This window comes from Engraulis encrasicolus, chromosome 18 (assembly GCF_034702125.1).
Source record: "Engraulis encrasicolus isolate BLACKSEA-1 chromosome 18, IST_EnEncr_1.0, whole genome shotgun sequence".
Taxonomy (NCBI): domain Eukaryota; kingdom Metazoa; phylum Chordata; class Actinopteri; order Clupeiformes; family Engraulidae; genus Engraulis; species Engraulis encrasicolus.
This window is the reverse complement of record NC_085874.1, coordinates 5,043,728-5,063,811: the sequence shown is the minus strand read 5'-3', so window position 1 is coordinate 5,063,811 and position 20,084 is coordinate 5,043,728. Positions and strand designations below refer to the sequence as shown.

At 44.3% G+C, this 20,084-nt stretch overlaps 1 protein-coding gene across 1 annotated transcript in view; it reads left to right on the top strand.

Moving 5' to 3' along the window:
* The first annotated feature begins 1,474 nt into the window (after nucleotides 1-1,474).
* Nucleotides 1,475-20,084, top strand: part of LOC134468753 (adhesion G-protein coupled receptor G6-like) — a 21,229-nt gene continuing 2,619 nt past the window's right edge. The window contains exons 1-6 of the mRNA XM_063222627.1: nucleotides 1,475-1,594; nucleotides 4,526-4,642; nucleotides 6,564-6,677; nucleotides 12,936-13,057; nucleotides 16,889-17,151; nucleotides 18,900-18,990. Of these exons, the coding sequence (XP_063078697.1) occupies nucleotides 1,475-1,594; nucleotides 4,526-4,642; nucleotides 6,564-6,677; nucleotides 12,936-13,057; nucleotides 16,889-17,151; nucleotides 18,900-18,990 (827 nt within the window). The remainder of the gene's footprint in view (nucleotides 1,595-4,525; nucleotides 4,643-6,563; nucleotides 6,678-12,935; nucleotides 13,058-16,888; nucleotides 17,152-18,899; nucleotides 18,991-20,084) is intronic.

Below are 20,084 nucleotides of genomic sequence, written 5' to 3'. Positions count from 1 at the left end.
GTGCTTCAATTTAATTTAGAGTTCATTTGCTCTGGAAATGCCCACGGAAGTAACTGAAACTTGAAAAAATATGCCGCATCAATTATGGCTTTTGCCGTATCGATTATTGAATTGTCCTGCCCTGCATTGTGATGCATTGCTGAATCGATAATTGTTGACAACGCTAGTTCTTAACCTTTTTCGTCATAGCCTCTTACTGCCGATGGGGTCGCCGGCGGGCCTATTCACTATTTGCTAAAAATACTCAACTACATAATAACAACATTGCTATGACAGTATTGAGTGCGTAGGTAACAGATTGACACATAGTAGCCATTACAATCATGGAGACAGTAAGGTTATAACATAGGTTCTGCACTAAGGCTTAAAGCACCCCTTTACCTGTGACCAAGACAAGCCGTGCACCCCCGTCCAAACTTCTACATGTGTATAAAAAATATATATTTACATGATTAATTACAATGAATATTGCTTGAGTCATTAATCAATACCTTGATGACCACAACACATTTGGGTTTGATTTGGCGGTTGGGAACTACTATAATAGTGTTTTGTTTCTCCCATTCACTATTGCATATTTTTAACTTTTCAAAAAAAAAAATTGCATCCAGAATTTCTAGTGGGGTATTTCTTCACTTTACTGGACCTGACAGAACCTTATTCTAGGTAGAGTGTATTGGCTACAGCCAATGTAGCAATTTGGGGTTAGCCACCTCTACCTTCCTCAGGGACAATCCAGGGGTGGATTTTTGCAAAGCGTAGTTGCTAACTATGTTAGTTACTTTGTTAGTTGCAATGCAATTTCCCATTGGCAACTACCGAAGTTGCTAACTGCTAACAACTACGCTTTCCAGAAATGCACCCCAGGCTTTACCTACAGTGAGATTAGAAATCTACCCTCTGAACGTTAAACTTATAACCATTAGGCCACCACTGTCCATTGGGAACTATGTAATGATGTGCTCTTTTCTGTAGGTACTGATTTGACGTGCTCCACCAGTCTGTGTGCATACAGTAATGCCAACGAACTTCTGAGCCAGATAGAGAAACAAGATGGAAATCTGACAGACCTGAAAAAACTCCTTAACATTAAAAGGCAATGCCAGAATCTCTTTGGAGATTTGGATTTTGTTGAATTCTACAATAGGTGAGAAAAAAACAAAGCACTTTTCTCTCAGAGCCTCTCTCTTACTTTGTATGCACCAAATGGTTGTGTCAATGTCTTTGTGATGATGTGTGTGTGTGTGTGTGTGTGTGTGTGTGTGTGTGTGTGTGTGTGTGTGTGTGTGTGTGTGGGTGCGCGCACGCACGCGTGTGTGTGTTGTTCTCTGTGTGTGTGTGTGTGTGTGTGTGTGTGTGTGTGTGTGTGTGTGTGTGTGTGTGTGTGTGTGTGTGTGTGTGTGTGTGTGTGTGTGTGTGTGTGTGTGTGTACGTGCGTACTTGTAGGGTGGAGAAGGGTCTCATCCACCACGTGATGAAGAAGACAGTCGTGGGGGAGTCTGCGGTGGAGTACGATATGGGTGAAATCGCCGTGACGGTCGCCTCAGCCAACTGCTGTGCTCAAGACGACTTCATAGCATTCTCTTCTCCACAGGTCAGTACCGCTACGTATTGTGCATTTCGATATCTCATCTCCCATCCTTTCCTTGTGCTGGTGGCGTGGTGAGAGGCAAGATGTCACTGAAGATAGCGTTTTTATTCAATATCTCGCCAAAAAGCATCACTGAAAGGTCAAGTTTCTCATTTCCAATCGCGATGTTGAATGGGGAAAAGACCCCCAAAAGTTGTTGTGGCTAGGTTGACAGCAGGGACACAAGACAACCGCGTTTTCTCCGCAGAGGCGGGGCATCAGTGATGCACGAGGCCACAAGCACAAGGCAAGGACAGGAGGTTAGATAATGGGACAGAGCCCTAGTCTGGCCTTCCATCCTTGTTACATTTGGATCAGGTATTACCGGTACTTTGTATTTGCAATGCCATACAGCCGACCAGTCAGCGAAGGGATAAGAGGTGAACAATGACACATATGAGTTGATTACACATCACGACCAAACAAAAGCGATTGGATAAAATCAGACACACATTTCAAAGTTCACCCCCACCAGTAATTGTTTATCAGGTTGGTAATAGTCCCAGACGCGCTGTATGATTTAAGTTAGTATAAAGGTGTGGTAAGACCGGGCTAGTATTGTGATTCACAAATTGCTCAGCGTTAGCACAAACGCATAAATTACACTATAAACAGCATAATACAAGACAAGCAAACCACAAAGCCTTTGATTTCAGTTCATTCCTATGGAAAGAATAGCGAACGCCGTCTAGTTTTTTTTTGTTTGTTTTTTTGTTTTTTTAACTTTACTGCTAATAGAGAACTGAAAGGCAATCACAACCATACAAACAAACAGATAATAATAATAATAATATACATAAAAACATACTTATACACAAAAGAAAAGAAAATTAAATAAAAATACAAAAATAAATTAACATTTTAAAAAAAGGTTCACCTTGGTTGTCAGCTTATGTTACATTCGTCTTATACAATTACAAACCCCAACTCCGGTGAAGTTGGGACGTTTGGTAAACAGTGAATAAAATCAAAATGCTATCATTTTCAAAACATTCAATCTATTCATTAGATGGAGAATAGTGAAAAGACAACATATTAAGTGTTAAAACCGAGAAAAAATATTGTTTTGGGGGACATATGTACTCATTTCTAATTTGATAAATCCAACACGTCTCAAATAAGTTGGGACGGGGATCAGTGAAATTTAGTAAACATCCAAATAAGATAAAACAACAAAGAAGAACATTTCAAAATGAAAACAAAGTTAGAGATTACTTCTGCCGGGGATTTGCAGAAATGTTTAATTAATGTTGCTTAGAAACGTTGAGAACACGTGCTAATAGTGCAATCAAAAGAATTCTAAAAGAATTCTGTCAATCAAACCAACTACCTATTCTGACTTAATTTAAACAATTTAACAGCTCGAAAAAAACAAGCAAGAACATAATATAATTCTAAAGGAGATACATTATTTCAAGTCTCCTGTAGACATGAATGGGAAATTGCATTCTACTTCCTTGTGCTGCAAAATTGTCCGGCGGTTGCTTGACTTTAATAGAATGTTAGTGGTCCAAGTTAGAATATTCCTCAATGTCTGGAGATGATGTGTTTTGTGTGTAGAATATCCCAGTTTAGCGTGTTCTTGAGATGATGAGTTCTGTGTGTAGACTATCCCAGTCTAGCGTGTTCTTGAGATGATGTGTTTTGTGTGTAGACTATCCCAGTCTAGCGTGTTCTTGAGATGATGTGTTCTGTGTGTAGACTATCCCAGTTGTGACTAATATGAGCGAGTGGGGAGGGACGACATCTTCAGTTTCAGGCAATAGACTACATGGGAAAAACGCTGAGGCGGTGAGCTAATCTGCCTGGCCAGCCAGGGTACCGTAGTTCTTGGGTAGAGGACAGAAAGACTAGCTTCACTTCAACACAGCATCTCATGACAGCTCAAGGCAAATGGAAGATTTCTATGTGCTGGCGCAACATTACAAGACAAGTGCATGGGAATGTATCAAATGGGTATTGGGTACAAATAACCATGACTGATTTGATTAAGTCATGATGACAATTTGGTCCGAGGTGATGAAAGGGATGGGAAATTACAAACGCTGAAGCGGCACATAGCTACACTAGCTGGGTGTGTTGAGGGGGCTAACCTGTCTCTCCCTGGGTCACGTCTCGTATCCGTCTCTACTCGTACCTCCCCTGCTCGAACCATTTCGCCCGCACTGTTCACCCGCCGCCGCCTCCTCCGCCTCATTCTCACCACCTTGCATTCGTTGATGCACCGGCGTCTGTCCCAACCTGAGGTCGAGCTGTGTGATTCACCACACCTCCCACGGCCACACGAGAGCTACCGGTCCGGAGCTCGAGCTGGTGGTGCTTTTAGCTTTGAACAAGTCAGTGATTTTAGCACATTTTGTCCCGTCTTCTTTTAGTTTTAGTTTTCGCTTTTTCATGCTCTTTTCATAGCCAGTCCTTTCTTTCTCCATATAGCGCCCTATATCCTCCGCTCCACCACCAGAGTTTTTATTAACCGAATAGCCACCATCCAAGTCAACGAAACTTCGGATGATGAAGATGATGCATTGCTGACAGACTAGTTGGGTCGAGCGAGGGAGGGCCTGCAGGGAGGGGCGGGCCTTTGAGGAGCAGTACATTTCATTGGACTAGGCCAATGTGCCTCAAGAGAAGCACCCAATGAGCCCCGGCGTGTAATTTTTTTTACCGTCACTGTTGGAGTAATGTACATAAGTTATCCGGTTGTTAGAGATTAGTGTTGGTTGCTTAAACCTAACAGTCACAGACAAAAACAATAATGTATATATTTTTTCATTATTATTTCGGGCTCTTGAGGGCCCGAAAGGCGCGAGGGCCCACCGGGCATTGCCCGGTACGCCAGATGGCCAGTCCAGCCCTGGTCTAGCGTGTTATGGAGATGATGTGTTCTGTGTGCAGAATATCCCAGGCTACAACACCATGGACGCACGCATTCCTATGGAAGCCGTTGGCCAGAATCCTCAGGATCAGCAGAAAGCAGCTGTGGTGCACTACAAATCCCCACAGCAGTTCTTGGTAAGATACTATAACCCCTCACTCTGTAAGTCTTACCCTAAAGGTGGGCAGCTTTTTGAGTAATGTTTCCGGGCATAACATAAGATGTCATGTGGACTGTTTATCTCAAACGCTTTTATCAAGAGAACTGGGATCAGCAGCAGACGACTTTTTTAGACTAATTCATCAGAATATTAGGAACCAATCATGATGATGAAAACAAAACTGTGCATCATTACCTTAAAGGTGCACTGTGTAATATTTTTAGTAGTTTATTTCCAGAATTTATGCTTCCCACTTACAAATCTTACCTTTCTAACCAATACTTACCACCGTCGTTAAATTCTGAGTATTCATTAGGACTGGGAAAATTGCACTTTCTAAACATGAAAAGGGGGATCTTCTCCATATCTGCCATTTTGAATTTCCAGAAATGGGTATTTTGCGGCAAAACTTACTGTATGCTAGTTATACTAGTAAATATTAGTTTATTATTTAGTAAATATTCATGAAAAGATCAAATTTGCAGCTGCTGAAAATAGGCAGCAGAATTTCAATGAGCAGCATTGTTGTAATACCTACCCTGGCCACCATCCTACACAGTGCACCTTTCAGGTTCACCCTATACTACTAATCCGATATCCCTCCCCGAAACACTTTAACCAGGTCAGGAAAATCAGGTGAGTGTGTGTGGTCATATTGATCAGGTGAGATTTGAGGTCATAATTTGTGATGTCATACTTTTTGGTGAGGTCATAACAATTACTATAGTAGTAAAGTGAATAGTAATCTTTCGGCTAGTTTGTGAGGTCATTCATCAGGCGAGTTCCTGGGGTCATATTGGTTTGGTGAATGTTTAGGTCATAGTCCTGGGTGAGTTTGTGAAGTCATAACCATCAAGTGAGTTTGTATGATCGTTTTCGCCGGGTGAGTTTGGGAGGTCATAATTGTCAGGTGAGATTTTGTGGTCATATTGATGAGGTTATATTCTTTAGGAGAGTTAGTGGAGAGATGATGTCATAATCTTCGTCTGAGGTCATAAGAATGGCTGCATACACATGGTGCCTTCACGATCTCGGGACCTCTCGAGAGCTGACGACACTGCTCATGTGACAACCGAATTCTGGACTTTGGTGCATGAACGCCACTGATCCCGGAACAATCGGGAATCATGCGTGTTTTGTTTTGGTTCTCTTTTCTTTTTTTCACCTCCACTTGAGCCTCCACACCCACGACATATCATTTTAGCTGAAGTAAGCTAAATTAAACAGTCAGAGACCAGCATTGCTATCATATGTGCATCTGCAATTGAATGACATTAACTGGTGTTGTTGATAGTGATTACAAGACAATATTTTAGCATTTATGATACTGTTTAACAGTGTTTACATGTCAGTTGCATGCATGGGCGCCATGTTGATGATGCGTGTGTTGTCACACAAAACGATCCGTGCTACACGGATCTATTGACTTTCACTAGCTTAGCGACATATTCCCTCTTTTAACTTGTCTTAAAGCAAGACAACGCTTAACATGAAAAATAAGACACTTTACCACCTTTATAAACCCTGGCCAACGATTTTAACGGCATTAAGCCCCAAAATAGTGGCATACCCCTTTAATGTTTATTTGAAAGGGACAGTGCACAAATTACATATGAGCCAGATTATAGCCACAAGGCTAATTTCCATCTGTAGTCCCTGGACAGGAATGAGAGTTCCAATGTGCCTGGATTGCTAGTTTGCGCACAAATGGCAAATAAAGAGACGTAAAACTCTGAACTTTGAGTTTGTGAAATCATCATAATCGGATGTGTTTTTGAGGAGATATCCATCATGCGAGTTTGTGAGGTCGTAACAATCATGTCAGTTTGTGTGGCCATGATCACAGAAGAAAATGAGGTGGCCATGATCTCACGGATTTAACCCTTTCGGCCTTGCAGGTGAGGCAGGATGTGGAGCTGAGCTCTGCTGTGGTGCGTGTGGAGGTGCTGGGAGAGCCGCAGGCTCTGTTCAGGGAATGCCTCAGGATGGTATTCACCGGCACTCTCACTCAGGTAAGCTAGCATTCAACTGCAACATGCACATATGGTGTGTTCCATTATTCGCCCTCTGTACTGTGTACCTTGTTTGAGTGCAGTGAAGTACCCTTTCCACCCTCCGCGATTCACGAGGCGAGTACATTCCGATTCCCGTTCTGTCTGATACACTTAACTGGTATGACGGTTGGTCGCGTGTCATCCGAGTTTACCAACCGCCAATATGCAATTCATCATGGAAGGCACTGTTCGTTATGCTGACACTTTTTAAACTTACCCCTGCCTCTAATACACATGGCGATTGTCTTTGGAATCAAAACTATGCTGTTATCATCACTGTTGGGAAAGTTACTCAAAACCTGTAATGCACTACTTATTACATGTTACTGTCATTTAAAAGTAATGCCTTACATTACAACATTACTTTTTTGAAAAAGTAAGGCATTACACTACTTTTGCATTACTTTTAGTTACTTTAGCCAAAATGACTGGACATAAGGATTTGGCAATCTACAGTGCAAATCTATGAGGTGACATGACTTTCACCTGCCATCCACAAGTCGTTTTGGAAGCCTGCGGACTGAAAACCAACATTTTCAGGAATTGTGTCTTACCCACATACAATATTGATTCACCAATACAATGACTAGTCCTTTCTCTTCTTACCACACCTTACCATGCACACCAGCGTCATTTTTTTTAACTATTACGGACGCATGCAGCACAGGCTCCGTTGCACTTGGCTGAAACATAAAGCCACCTCACTGCACTACAAGTTTGAAAATTATTATTGATAAAAGAGCAGATGCATGCATTGCTACAGTAGGCCCATTTTGAATATTAATTATGTAGCCTACAGCACACCAGGGAAAATGCCTTATCAATGAACGAAATTATAGGCGAGGATAGCAGCTCAGGGGTGCAACGTACTCATCCCCCCCGTCGGATACCCTGCCGTGTCCCTGTCTCGTGCGAATGGGATGCATCCCCTCCTTTCCTGACTAATTTGGTGGTGCTGTGGCACCTCTTCAAATCGTCAAATTGTAGGCTACTGTTTTTCGACGTGGAACGCGGTTTGGGTTTCAAGTAGGCCCCTACAGTGTGCATTTAACTGAAATGTTCTTGGCGTCCTTATTTTCAATGAAGTCAAAGTAGTGGGCATATACCCATCTTGAAAACGAGCAAGCTGGATCTTCTGGATCGGTCATCCTGTGTCAGCCATTTCAAGAGACGAAGCGTGAAAGAGGAAGCAATGTTCTGCGTGGACCTTTAAAATCTCTGCGCGGACGTACTTTCAGATGCAATAGCTGATCTCGCGGTGATCCGCGAACATTGTATAAAGAAAACAAAATACCCACACAAAATGTAGGTGAAAAATATGCGTTGTAATGTGCAAGTTACTTACATTGTAACGAGGACATATTACCGATTTTTCCCCCTGTAATCAGTTACATTACTGCGTTACTCAAAAATGTAATGCATTACAGTAATTAGTTACTTGTGTAACCCGTTACTCCCAACACTGGTTATCATGGAGACTCAACCGTTTGTCAGATCTGACACTCAACTACCTCACAAACATGGCGGCCGGTGAGTACGAAAAGTGTACAGTAACTCCACACTTCAAAAAATTGCCGTTTTGGGGGCGTTATCCGGGTAATTTACAGTACACTTTACCGTCGCGATTAGAAATGGAACACCCTGCGTACCCAAACACAGTGCGGAAAGGGCGGACAGTACGAGTATTGGAACACACCAATAGACACTGTCACTCAGGTAAGCTAGCATTCACCTCACCTACAACAAGCACATAGACACTGTCACTCAGGTAAGCTAGCATTCACCTCACCTACAACAAGCACATAGACACTGTCACTCAGGTAAGCTAGCATTCACCTCACCTACAACAAGCACATAGACACTGTCACTCAGGTAAGCTAGCATTCACCTCACCTACAACAAGCACATAGACACTGTCACTCAGGTAAGCTAGCATTCACCTCACCTACAACAAGCACATAGACACTGTCACTCAGGTAAGCTAGCATTCACCTCACCTACAACAAGCACATAGACACTGTCACTCAGGTAAGCTAGCATTCACCTTCAACATGCACATAGACACTCGTCAGTATTTACCATAGCACACATACGTATAGACACTCACACTCACACTGGAGAAAACAGTACAGACAAATAAAGTTTGGGAAAAAGAGAGGGCCGGTGTGGAATAGATGAAAATATTGAATATCCTTTCAGAAAATTGTTCCATGCCATTTGCAGTGTGTTTGAATTACATCACATTACACTGACACTTCTATCCAAAGCAAATTACATTACATTAGTTTACACTACACTTATCTGATGCTTTCATCCAAAGCAACTTAAAGGGTATTTGTTATAGACCCTGGAGACATGTGGGATTAGGTGCCTTGCTCAAGGGCACTTCAGCCATGTGATGGAAATGTACAGAGGTAAGGGTGTGATTCGAACCTGAAACCCTCTGAAACACTGACGTGCAGTCAAAGATTCTTTTCATTCTATTTTAATACACCATCTCTGGTACAGTATATACTGTACTTGGACCCAAAAATTCAATTGTACTCCGTTCAACAGTTTTGAAGCAGTTGGGGGATTACGTCTTCTGCAGATTTGTTGAAATGTTGCTAAAAATGTTGCTCAGACACACAGACAAGAAGCGCTGATAGGGCCATCAAAAGAATTAAAAAATATTCTATCTGTCACTAAAACAACTACCTTTTAAAACTGGTCATTTAAACAATGTAATATCTCTCGAAAATAAAGGCTCTGCATGAGAAAAGTATTTGTATTGATTGAAAAGGAAGGGAGACCACCATTTGAATTAAACTCATCTCTGTCTCTTGTGCACGTGTGTGTGTGTGTGTGTGTGTGTGTGTGTGTGTGTGTGTGTGTGTGTGTGTGTGTGTGTGTGTGTGTGTGTGTGTGTGTGTGTGTGTGTGTGTGTGTGTGTGTGTGTGTGTGTGTGTGTGTGTGTGTGTGTGTGTGTGCGCGTGCTCCTTTTGGTGCAGAAAAACAAGAAGTTCTCTTGTCAGTTCTACAATGAGTCAGGTAAGTCAATGATGGATGAACAGCTCCCGGTACTGTAAACACACACACACACACACACACACACACACACACACACACACACACACACACACACACACACACACACACACACACACACACACACACACACACACACACACTGCTGGGCAGATTTGTAAGACAAAGGTTACCTGTTGCACTACCTGCATGCATGTTTGCGTATGTGTGTGTGTGTGTGTGTGCATGCGCACGAATGCATGCATGTGTCTATGTGCGTGCACGCGCATGTGTGTATGTACTTGTGTGTGTGTGTGTGTGTGTGTGTGTGTGTGTGTGTGTATGTGTGTGTGTGTGACCTATGTGTGTGTGTGTTCCATGTGTGTGTGTGTGTGTTCCATGTGTGTGTGTGTATGTGTGTGTGTGTGTGTGTATGTGTGTGTGTGTGTGTGTGTGTGTGTGTGTGTTTACATGTGTGTGTGTGTTTACATGTGTGTGTGTGTGTGTTTCTGTGTGTGTGTGTGTGTGTGTTTACATGTGTATGTGTGTTTACATGTGTGTGTGTGTGTGTGTGTGTGTGTGTGTGTGTGTGTGTGTGTGTGTGTGTGCGCGCAGGTATGCAGAACGGTACAGACAGACCGTTCTACAATGAGTCAGGTAAGTCAATGATGGATGAACAGCTACTGTAAACACACACACACACACACACACACACACACACGCGCGCACACATACGCGCGCGCGCACACACACACACACACACACACACACACACACACACACACACACACACACACACACACTGCTGGGCAGATTTGTAAGACAATGGTTACCTGTTGCACTACCTGCATGCATGTTTGCGTATGTGTGTGTGTGTGTGCACGCGCACGCATGCATGCATGTGTCTATGTGCGTGCACGCTCGCGCGTGTGTGTGTGTGTGTGCTTCTGTATGTGTGTGTGTGTGTGTGTGCGTGTGTGTTTCTGTGTGTGTGTGTGTGTGTGTTTACATGTGTGTGTGTGTGTGTGTGTGTGTGTGTGTGCGCGCAGGTATGCAGAACGGTACGGATGGTAACGGAACGGACAGGTGGAGCAGTGGTGGATGTCACGTCATCAACAACAACCAATCCAGCGTGGAGTGTGAATGCGACCACATGACTCCGTTTGCAGTCCTCCTGGTACAACTGTGTGTGTGTGTGTGTTATACAGTGCCCTCCATAATTATTGGCACCCCTGGTTGAGATGTGTTAAAAGCCTTAAAATAATTTCAGTGTTTATTGCAGAAGAATACTGTCACACTGAAAATTTTAGGAAAATGTAGCCTTCAACTCAAATGAATTGTAGGAAAATAAAAAAATCCCTGACTAAAAAATAATTATTTTTCATTAAATCACCTGTTCCACAATTATTGGCACCCTTAACAATTCCCAGGAAATAAATATAATTGAAGCATTTCTGTCATTTCTACAGTAGTTTACAAAGTTTACCAGAGTATGTAGGAACATTTAATTAGTAATTCATCACTTCCTGTTTCCCTGGGGTATAAATATGACGTGACACCGAGGCCATTTCTCTTATCCACTCTTAAACATGGGAAAGACAAAGGAACACAGCATACAAGTGAGCCAGATGTGCGTCGACCTTCACAGGTCAGGCAGAGGCTACAAGAAGATTGCCACTCAACTGCAGCTGCCCATATCCACTGTGAGAGGAATAATTAAGAAGTTCAAAACAACTGGAACAGTGGTAAACAAGCCTGGACGAGGACCCAAGTTTATTTTGCCACCACGCACAGTGAGGAGGATGGTAAGAGAAATCAAAATATCTCCAAAGCTCACTGTTACAGAATTACAACAAATGGTAGCATCCTGGGGTCACAAAGTCTCCAAATCAACCATCAGGCGCTGTCTACACGCCAACAAGCTGTTTGGGAGGCATGCACGGAGAAAACCTTTCCTCACCCACAATCATAAACGCAAACGTCTGGAGTTCGCCCAGCGGTATTGGGGCTTCAACTGGGGCCGTGTGCTTTGGTCAGATGAGACCAAGATTGAGCTTTTTGGCAACAAACACTCTAAGTGGGTCTGGCGTGCCACGAAAGATGCGCATGCTGAAAAGCACCTCATACCCACTGTGAAGTATGGGGGTGGGTCAGTGATGCTGTGGGGCTGTTTCGCTTCCAAAGGCCCTGGGAAGCTTGTTAGGGTGCATGGCATCATGAATGCTTTGAAATACCAGGACATTTTAAATCAAAATCTGTTGCCCTCTGCCAAAAAGCTGAAGATGGGTCGTCACTGGGTCTTTCAGCAAGACAATGACCCTAAACATATGGCCAAATCTACACAGAAATGGTTAACCAGACACAAAATCAAGCTCCTCCCATGGCCATCTCAGTCCCCAGACCTCAACCCCATTGAGAACCTGTGGGGTGAGCTGAAGAGGAGAGTAATGAGGAGAGGACCCAGGTCTCTGGATGATTTAGAGAGATTCTGCAAAGAGGAATGGCTGAAGATCCCTCTTTCTGTCTTTTCCCATCTTGTGAAACATTATAGGAGAAGATTAGGTGCTGTTTTGTTGGCAAAAGGGGGTTGTACAAAATATTAACAACAGGGGTGCTAATAATTGTGACACACATTATTTGATGTCAAATAATTATTTCTTTATGTGGAATTTTTTCCCCACTGAATAAATGCACTTGTATTGAAGGTTGGATTTTTCTCTTTTTTTCCATTAAGGTCCCATATTATTTAGAGAATAATAATAATAATTGGAAGCTAAAAAACACATCTCAACCAGGGGTGCCAATAATAATGGAGGGCACTGTATATTTACAGTCATTGGGTCATTGGCTGTGTGCATGTGTGTACGTGTGTGTGTAGTGTTATATTTACAGTCATTGTGTGTGCACATGCACGCGCTTGTGTGTGTGTGTGTGTGTGTGTGTGTGTGTGTGTGTGTGTGTGTGTGTGTGTCTGTCTGGTGGTGAAGGCCAAACACGCGTGAGTGGATACACATGCGTTTGTGAGTGTGTGTTTGCGTGTTTGCGTGTGTGTGTGTTTAGTTGTTGGATTATGATGTGTTGGCTTATTGTATGAACCTGTGTGTGCGGGCGTGTGCGTGCGTGCGTGCGTGCGTGTGTGTGCATGTGTGTGTGTGTGTGTGGTTGCACGTGTGTGTGTGTGTGTGTGTGTGTGTGTGTGTGTGTGTGTAGATCCCAGGGCTGGAGGAGACCTTGGGGCATCACTGGATCATCCTGTCCTACATCAGCTACATCGGCTGCGGCCTCTCAGCCTTCTTCTGCTTCATCTGCATCCTCACCTACTTCATACTGCGGTACGAGTGTGTGTGTGTGGTTGTGTGTGTGGTTGTGTGTGTGTGTGTGTGTGTGTGTGTGTGTGTGTGTGTGTGTGTGTGTGTGTGTGTGTGTGTGTGTGTGTGTGTGTGTGTGGTTGTGTGTGTGTGTGGTTGTGTGTGTGTGGTTGTGTGTGTGTGTCTGTGTGTAAGTGTATGTGTGTGTGTTTGTGTGTGTGGGGGTGTGTGGGGGTGTGTGTGTCTTCTTGTCAGCCTTCTAGCTGTGATACGTAAGCACAGTATGTGTGTTTGCTCTCTGTGTGTGCGTGTGTCAAGTAGGTTTTAGGTTTTATTGTCAATTTCTTTACATGCACTGGTCATACAAAGAATTTGAAATTACATTTCTTGCTTTCCCATTAGACATAGACTAATCTAGGTAAGGACATAGACAGTATAGACATAGACAGTACTTATACATGGACTTAAGACAGTATGGACATAGACAGTGCTCATACAGACATTTAAAGTGCAAGACTGGACAACAGAAGACTTGTAGAGGACATACATTAAGAGGTATCTGTTGTGCTTTTGTGCTTTTCCTAAAAAAAGTCCTTTATAGCGTTCTGACATGGTAATAGTAGCATTTTGAAGAAAATAAATATTAAAAAAAGGTCTGTCAAGTACACCAGCAGCAGTGTGTGTGTGTGTGTGTGTGTGTGTGTGTGTGTGTGTGTGTGTGTGTGTGTGTGTGTGTGTGTGTGTGTGTGTGTGTGTGTGTATGTGTTTAGTGCAGGTAGAAGGTGCGGTGTGCGTCTTGTGTGTGTGTTCGTGTGTCTGTGTGTGTGTGTGTGTGTGTGTGTGTGTGTGTGTGTGTGTGTGTGTGTGTGTGTGTGTGTGTGTGTGTGTGTGTGTGTGTGTGTGTGTCAGTGTGTGTATGTTTGGGTTTAGTGCAGAAAGTGCAGTGTGCTTGTGTGTGTGTGTGTGTGTGTGTGTGTGTGTGTGTGTGTGTGTGTGTGTGTGTGTGTGTGTGTGTGTGTGTGTGTGTGTGTGTGTGTGTGTGTGTGTGTGTGTGTGTGTGTGTGTGTGCATGTTTTGAGTTAGTGCAGGTTGAAAGTTCAGTCACGAGTATAGTAGTGCAGGTGGAATGTTCAGTCGCAGATATGGTGGTGGGGGGATGGGGGGGGGGTTGTCAGTGGCCTTGCTGGCTAGAGGCTGACAGTGGAGGGAGAGTGGGTTGAGTGTTCAGCATCTTGATCGCTTGGTGCATTGTGCTGCTCGCCAGCCTGGTGGTACGGGAACGGAGGCGCCTGTACCTCTTTCCAGAGGGCAGGAGGCTGAGCAGTTTGTGTGCAGGGTGGCTTGTGTCTTTGATGATCATCAGTGCTTTCCGGGTGAGGCGTGTGGTGTAAATGTCCTGCAGGGAGGGGAGTGGTACTCCAATGATCTTCTTCGCTGTGTTCACAACACGCTGGAGTGTCTTCCTGTTTTTCTCCGTGCAGCTTCCTCCCCACACTGTGATGCAGTTGGACACGACGCTCTCTATGGTTCCTCTGTAGAATGTTGTCATGATGGAGGGTGTAGCAGTTGCCTTCTTTAGTTTGCGCAGGAAGTAGAGACGCTGATGGGCCTTCTTCGCCAGTGATGTAGTGTTGGTGGTCCAAGAGAGGTCGTCGCTGATGTGCACTCCAAGGAACTTGGTGCTGCTCACTCTCTCCACAGCATCGCCGTCGATGGTCAGTGGTGGCAGTTGTTTTTGGACCCTTTGGAAGTTGACAACAATCTCCTTGGTCTTGTTGACATTCAGCAGGAGGTTGTTGTCTTTGCACCATCTGGCCAGCAGGTCTACTTCTTCTCTGTAGTGAGTCTCATCGCCCTTGGTGATGAGGCCCACCAGTGTTGTATCATCCGCAAACTTCACTAGATGGTTAGTGCTGTGGGTCGTTGTGCAGTCGTGTGTCAGCAGCGTGAACAGCAGGGGGCTGAGAACACAACCTTGCGGAGCCCCCGTGCTCAGGGTCAGGGTGCTCGAGGTGTTGTTCCCTACCCGTACTGCTTGTGGTCTTTGCATCAGGAAGTCCAGCAGCCAGTTGCAGAGGGAGGTGCTGAAACCTAGTTTGTCCAGTTTTCTGATGAGTTGTTGTGGTATTATGGTATTGAATGCTGAACTGAAGTCAATGAACAGCATTCTCACATATGAGTCTTTATTGTCCAAGTGGGTGAGGGCTGGATGGAGGGCAGAGCAAATTGCATCCTCCGTGGATCGCTTGGCTCGGTATGCGAACTGGTAGGGGTCTAGGGTGGGGGGTAGGGTGGCTTTGATGTGTGACAGGACTAGCCGTTCGAAGCACTTCATGATTATGGGCGTCAGTGCTACAGGACGGTAGTCATTGAAGCATGATGGTGATGATTTCTTCGGCACAGGTATGATGGTAGCAGCTTTGAAAAGTGATGGGATGACTGCTTGCTCCAGAGAGATGTTAAAGATGTCTGTGAAGACATCCTTCAGCTCTTCTGCACAATCCTTCAACACTCGGCCTGGTATGTTGTCTGGGCCAGCTGCTTTGCGTGGGTTGATGGTGGCCAGTGTCCTCTTAACACTGGCAGAGGACAGGTAAAGGGGTTGATCATGGGGGGGAGGGGGAGTTTTCTGTGGGTGAGTGTCATTTTGTGCTTCAAAGCGGGCAAAGAAACTGTTCAGGTCGTTTAGCAGAGAGGTGTTGTTGTCACAGCTTCGCGTGGTGCAGGCTTATAGTCCGTGATGGCCTGTATGCCCTGCCACAGGCTCTGTGCATCTCTGCTGTCTTTGAAGTGTGTTGTTATTTTGTCTGAGTATTCCTTTTTTGCTTTCCTGATGCCCTGGGACAGGTTAGCCCTTGCTGTCTTTAGGCCAGCTACGTCTCCTGCTCTGAAGGCTTTGTCTCTGGCCCTCAGCAGTCGGTGAACGTCTCCTGTGAACCATGGCTTCTGGTTGGCCCTGGTAGTGATGTGTTTTATTTCTGTAACATCATCGATGCATTTTGTGATGTAGGAGGTCACGGTGTCTGTGTACTCCTCAATGTCAATGTGATTGCTGTGGGTGGCAGTTGTTTTGAAAATGTCCCAGTCTGTGGTTTCAAAGCAGTCCTGAAGTCGTGAGATGGCTCCCTCAGGCCATTTTCTCACCTCCTTCTGAACTGGTTTGGTGAGTTTTGCCTTTTGTCTGTAAGCTGGCAGTAGCAGAATTGTCGTGTGGTCTGATGATCCAATGTGGGGGATGGGCTTTGCCTTGTATGCTCTCTTCTGATTTGTGTAAACGAGGTCCAGGGTGTTTTGTTCTCTTGTTGGGAAGTTGACATGTTGATGAAATTTTGGAAGTACTGTTTTGAGATTTCCGTGGTTGAAATCTCCCAGTACCACTGTGAAGGCAGGGGCGCTGCGAGAAATGTTGGGCCCCATGACAGATTTGAATTTTGGGCCCCCTTCAGGGCCCCTGTCAATACTGTCAGTGCTAGGGCCCTTAGAATTTGTAACACCTTCCCTCCTAGTGGTCTGTCTCTGTGTGTGTGTGTGTGTGTGTGTGTGTGTGTGTGTGTGTGTGTGTGTGTGTGTGTGTGTGTGTGTGTGTGTGTGTGTGTGTGTACTGTGTGTGTGTGTGTTTCCTCTCAGCCTTCTGCTCCATCTCCATCCTCACCTTTTTCATACTATGGTACGTGTGTGTGTGTATGTGTGTGTGTGTGTGTGTGTGTGTGTGTGTGTGTGTGTGTGTGTGTACGTGTGTGTGTGTGTGTGTGTACGTGTGTGTGTACGTGTGTGTGTGTGTGTGTGTGTGTGTGTGTGTGTACGTGTGTGTGTGTGTGTGTGTGTGTGTGTGTGTGTGTGTGTGTGTGCGTGCAGTAAAGTGCGTAAGGATCCGGGGCCTGCTATCCACAGCTCTCTGGCCGGTGCTCTGCTGCTGCTCAACTCCTCCTTCCTGCTCAACCAATGGGCTTCCAGCAACGCGGTGTTGTGCGTGTGCGTTGCCGTGGCAATAGAGGCGGGTCTTCTGAGCTCCTTCACCTGGATGGCCATCGAGGCGCTGCACCTCTACCTGCTATTGGTCAAAGTCTTCAACACCTACGTCCGCAGATACCTGCTCAAACTCTCCCTCATTGGCTGGGGTAAGGCGTGCACACATTCGCACACATGCACACATTCACTGATACACACCCTCTCTATCTCTCTCTCTCTTTCTCTCTCTCTATCTCTATCTCTCTCTCTCTCTCTCTCTCTCTCTCTCTCTCTCTCTCTCCCTCTCTCTCTCTCTCTCTCTCTCTCTCTCTCTGTCTCTCTCTCTCTCTTTCTCTCTCTCTCACACACACACACACACACACACACACACACACACACACACACACACACACACACACACACACACACACACACACACACACACACACACACACACACACACACACACACACACAGCAATGTTCTATCGTAACTTAGATTGTTTAGGAGCAGGCTGCTATGATTAGTTAAGGGACTGTTTGTTATTGGGGAGGGTCATGTTTGGCCCATTTATTTAAAACAAAAAAATCTAAATTACCTTGTTTGTATAGGTAGATTATCATTGACTTTCAAATCTCTTCGAGACTTGGTCTGACCTAGGGCATAAAAATTAACGTTTCCCAAACGTCGTGGTTGACCCGCCTCCCTTGGTTTGCTACTGGTCGAGGCCAGAATTGGCTGTGCCAAAGTTTGAATCAAACAGTTTCTTAGTGCCAATAGAACATCTCTGCTTAAACCACATCACTGCCTTGAACACACCTCTGCCAAGCTTTTGGAGTTGCTCAAAGTTTATTGGTTCCCGACAGAGTGGGTGGGGTTCCCGATTTTTCCGGAAATCAGAAACGATATTTACATGGCTCTTGACCAAAGTGTGTCGTGTCACTAGGAGGGCGTGGCCTGCCTATTGTTTGTATAGGTTTCGATTTAACATAATCCTAAGAAATGCCTCTCCCTTTCGCTGAAATTGATCAGACCCTCCACCCCGACGTTTGCTTCGTTGTGTCTAAATGTCAGTAAATCTACTGAAATGCCCAGCGCCTTCGAGAATTACTATAGTGTTCAAGATCAGAATCCAACATTCTTTTAACAGCAACGTCGGTCAATCAACGTTTGTCAAAAGATGTCCGTAAGGGAGGGTCATGCATTTTTTGACGATATCGTGGAGATTTGTTGACAACCAAGGGTGAAAATCTTCTAAAGACCTCGAAAATAAATAACGAACATTTCCCTTATCACTGTGTTTTCATGACAATACTGATTGTTTGGTTATGTGTTGCCATCATAGCATAACGATTAGGGCTGGGTAAAATAATCGAGTTAATCGATAATCGATCGAATCGAATCGATATTCACATAATCGATTCACAGGGCACAAAATCATTTTTTTTTGGTTCTTTTTCTTTTTGTTCTTTTTGTTTAATTTAGGTCTATGGAAAATACCTAGTAGGTATTAGTCAATTAGGCCTAGGCCTACTTCTTACAAATTAGCAATCTGTTAACACTGTCAAGCCACAGCCCTTTGACATTTTCATATAAAAATAGGCAACAGCATCTTTTGGGGGAAATCCTGGCACCAAGAAGGGAACGGATTGAATCGATTCGGAATGAATCGAATCGAATTGAATCGAATTTCATCGTGATTAATCGATTCAAAGCCCTAAGAATCGAAATCGAATCGATACAAGAGCATGGCTGCGATACCCAGCCCTAATAACGATAACACAAGTTGTGTAGCGGTGTGTTGTCATGATACCTCTGTTTAGCTGTATATTGCCAGTAATGTTGCTGTTTTTTGCCGGTGCGTGTTGCCATGGTAAAGCGTTGTCACGGTGATGTGTTTGCGTGTGTTTGCGTGCAGGTGTTCCGGCGCTGCTGGTGACTGTGTCGCTGCTGGTGAAGGTGGGAGACACACCTGTGTATGGTCTCATCGAGGTCGAGGACACAGGCTAGTGAGTGTGTGTGTGTGTGTGTGTGTGTAGCCTACATGTGTGTGTGTGTAGCCTACATGTGTGTGTGTGTGTGTGTGTGTGTGTGTGTGTGTGTGTGTGTGTGTGTGTGTGTGTGCGTAGCCTACATGTGTGTGTGCGTGTGTGTGTAGAGCTGCTGGATTACAGATGATGTGTTTGCCTATGGTATGAACAGGTGTGTGTGTGTGTGTGTGTGTGTGTGTGTGTGTGTGTGTGTGTGTGTGTGTGTGTGTGTGTGTGTGTGTGTGTGTGTGTGTGTAGTTGTTGGATTAAAGATGATGTGTTTGCCTATGGCATGAACAGATGTGTGTGTGTGTGTGTGTGTGTGTGTGTGTGTGTGTGTGTGTGTGTGTGTGTGTGTGTGTGTGTGTGTGTGTGTCTGTGTGTCTGTGTGTCTGTGTGTCTGTGTGTAGTAGGGATGCAAATTATCGATTAATTCATTAATCATTAGTTGATAGTGTTATCGATCGACTTTCGATTAATTGATAAGCGGCGTTTTTTTTCACCTGAATTTCATAGGGCCTTTTCAAATATCAGCTAAATAGTTAAAACACTGAGTTCAAAAAGTATAGGCCTATATTGCTATATTAAATTATATTATGAAAATTACATTATGATCATTAAGCCCATATTGTATTTTATTGTATTATGTTCTATTATATTATATATTCCTCAAGTAATTATGCATTAGGAAAAGAAAGCAGACATGTTTTCTATGGCATCTCCACACCACCTTTGGGGGGGCAATGCTTAGTTTCACCCAGGAGTGAACTAGTAGCCCCACGCCCCCTCTATGTCGCCTTGCAGTTGCCTGAGATATGATGACAGACAACGTTGAGTGAAACGTGATCAGACTCAGAACTTGTCTGCATATAGGTGTGCCAGCCATCATGATCAACCACAATCATTTTAATTTTATACGCTTCAAAATAAAGAAATGCTATATTTTGGGTGGTGTGTTGTTGTCCATAATGCATAGTAATGTCAACAAAGTTCGTTTCTGAACAAAAAAAAAGCTATTTCCTGTGTCTGTAAGGAGAGCTAATAAGCTAACCAGTCCCTCCAGTTTTTCGCGA